The 1828-nt window shown below is 41.1% G+C and overlaps 1 protein-coding gene across 1 annotated transcript in view; it reads left to right on the top strand.

The window, feature by feature from the left end:
- Nucleotides 1-848, top strand: part of LOC106877282 (uncharacterized) — a 2854-nt gene extending 2006 nt beyond the window's left edge. Inside the window, exons 2-3 of the mRNA XM_014926152.2 lie at nucleotides 357-563; nucleotides 694-848. Of these exons, the coding sequence (XP_014781638.2) occupies nucleotides 357-563; nucleotides 694-833 (347 nt within the window). The 3' untranslated portion in view covers nucleotides 834-848. The remainder of the gene's footprint in view (nucleotides 1-356; nucleotides 564-693) is intronic.
- Nucleotides 849-1828: the final 980 nt, after the last annotated feature.

The following is a 1828-nucleotide window of genomic DNA, read 5'->3' as shown; positions in this document are numbered from 1 at the left end:
CTACACCAGGCTCCAATCTGATTTGGCAGAGTTTCTACAGCTGGATGCCCTTCCTAATGCCAACCACTCTGAGAGTGTAGTGGGTGCTTTTACATGCCACCGGCACGAAGGCCAGTCAGGTGGTACTGGCAACAACCACGTTCAAAATAGTGTATTTTACATGGCACTTGCACAGGAGCCAGTCCAGGGGCACTGGCAACGATCTCGCTCGAATGTCTTTACACGTGCCAGGAAGGCGACACTGGGCACATGTGCCATCACGGTTTTGCTTTCACTTGCCCCAACAGGTCTTTGCAAGCCGAGTTTCGTGTCCATACACTAATATTAAATTTATGATTTCTTTTTTTCCTCTATAGGTCAAATTACATTTAATGAATTCAGTACTGAAATGGACAACCTTCACCAGGTTGAAAACACAAGGGAGACAGAAGTAGAAACTGATGGGGAAGATCTTGAAGCTGGTGTTACTGAACAAGAAGATGATGAAGATGATGAGGAAGTTGATGATGCAGGAATGATCATGGATAGTAAAGATGAAGATTGGAGCCCAACACCTACACCCCGTAAGAATAAGTAGATTTAACTCGTCTTCCACTTTAAACTATTTTGAAATGGTTAACTGTAGCAATATAATTTTCTTTCAGCAAAAATAAAGATAAATAATTTGTAGTTTATTTTTTCCTTTATGTTTAGGTAAGAAGAAAGGAAAACGTATCCGAAAAGTAAGTTTTTTTTTTCTAATGTACTTTCATTGGATTATTACTATTTGTAGAAAAAATTCTTCTGTGGTCAGTTTTCTGATAATCATTATGACAATATACATTTATGGCTGAGGCTACATGTCAAAATTGGACTTTACAGTCATTTCAGAAGTTGCACTTTAGCTTCCTCCATAAGCACTCTCTGTGGTCTGTAAGGCTGATGGATACTACCATATATGTGTGTGTGTGTATAACTCTTGTTCTCTTTCCATCTCTTGCTCTCCTTTTTAATTCTAGCTCTCTTTCTTAACTCATGCTCTCTTTCTTAACTCTTGCTCTCTTTCTAACTCTCCCTCTCTTTCTTTCTCCTTTTCCTCTTTCTCTCCCTCTCTCTGGATGGATAACCATGTACCTCCTTTACAGCAAGACATCAGTTTCTGTCTCTCTGTCACATTCTAACCTTTCGTTTTGTGAGACAAGATTACCTCCTCCAATGCCACCTCCAATGCCTCCTCCAGTGCCTCCTCCCCTCTCAAAGATTCCTTGTCTTGCAAAGTTACTTGGTGATTCTGCCAGTGCAGATGCCACTTAAAAAGCGCCCAGTCCACACTGTGAAGTGGTTGGCATTTGAAAGGGCAACCAGCTGTAAAAACCATGCCAAAACTGACCTTGCCCATGCAAATGCCATGTAAAAAGCACTCACCTCACTCTGCAGTGTTGTTGATGTTAGGAAGGGCATCCACTCATAAAAACCATGCCAAAACAAACACAGAAGCATAGTGCAGGCTCCTGCCTGACCAGCTCTTGCCAAACCGTCCAACCCATACCAGCATGGAAGGAAGATGTTAAATGATGATGATGATATATATATATATATATATATATACACACACACACACACACACACACATATCAGGGAGCCAAAAGGGAAGCTAGGTGACGGGTTTACATAGCAAAAGGAATAGCAGAAGGTAAGCGGTTTGCCAATGTTTAACAGTGTAAGGATCAGAGTGATTAACCTAGCAAAGACTAAACTTGTTAGCAAGAAAGCAGATAAGACTCTCTTTCCATCAGGTAAATGGTCCTGTTCAAGGAGAGGAAAGTAATTCCATTTGTTGCACCCAGTG

Source organism: Octopus bimaculoides, chromosome 10, assembly GCF_001194135.2.
Source record: "Octopus bimaculoides isolate UCB-OBI-ISO-001 chromosome 10, ASM119413v2, whole genome shotgun sequence".
Taxonomy (NCBI): Eukaryota; Metazoa; Mollusca; class Cephalopoda; order Octopoda; family Octopodidae; genus Octopus; species Octopus bimaculoides.
This window is presented reverse-complemented; position numbering and strand designations above follow the sequence as displayed.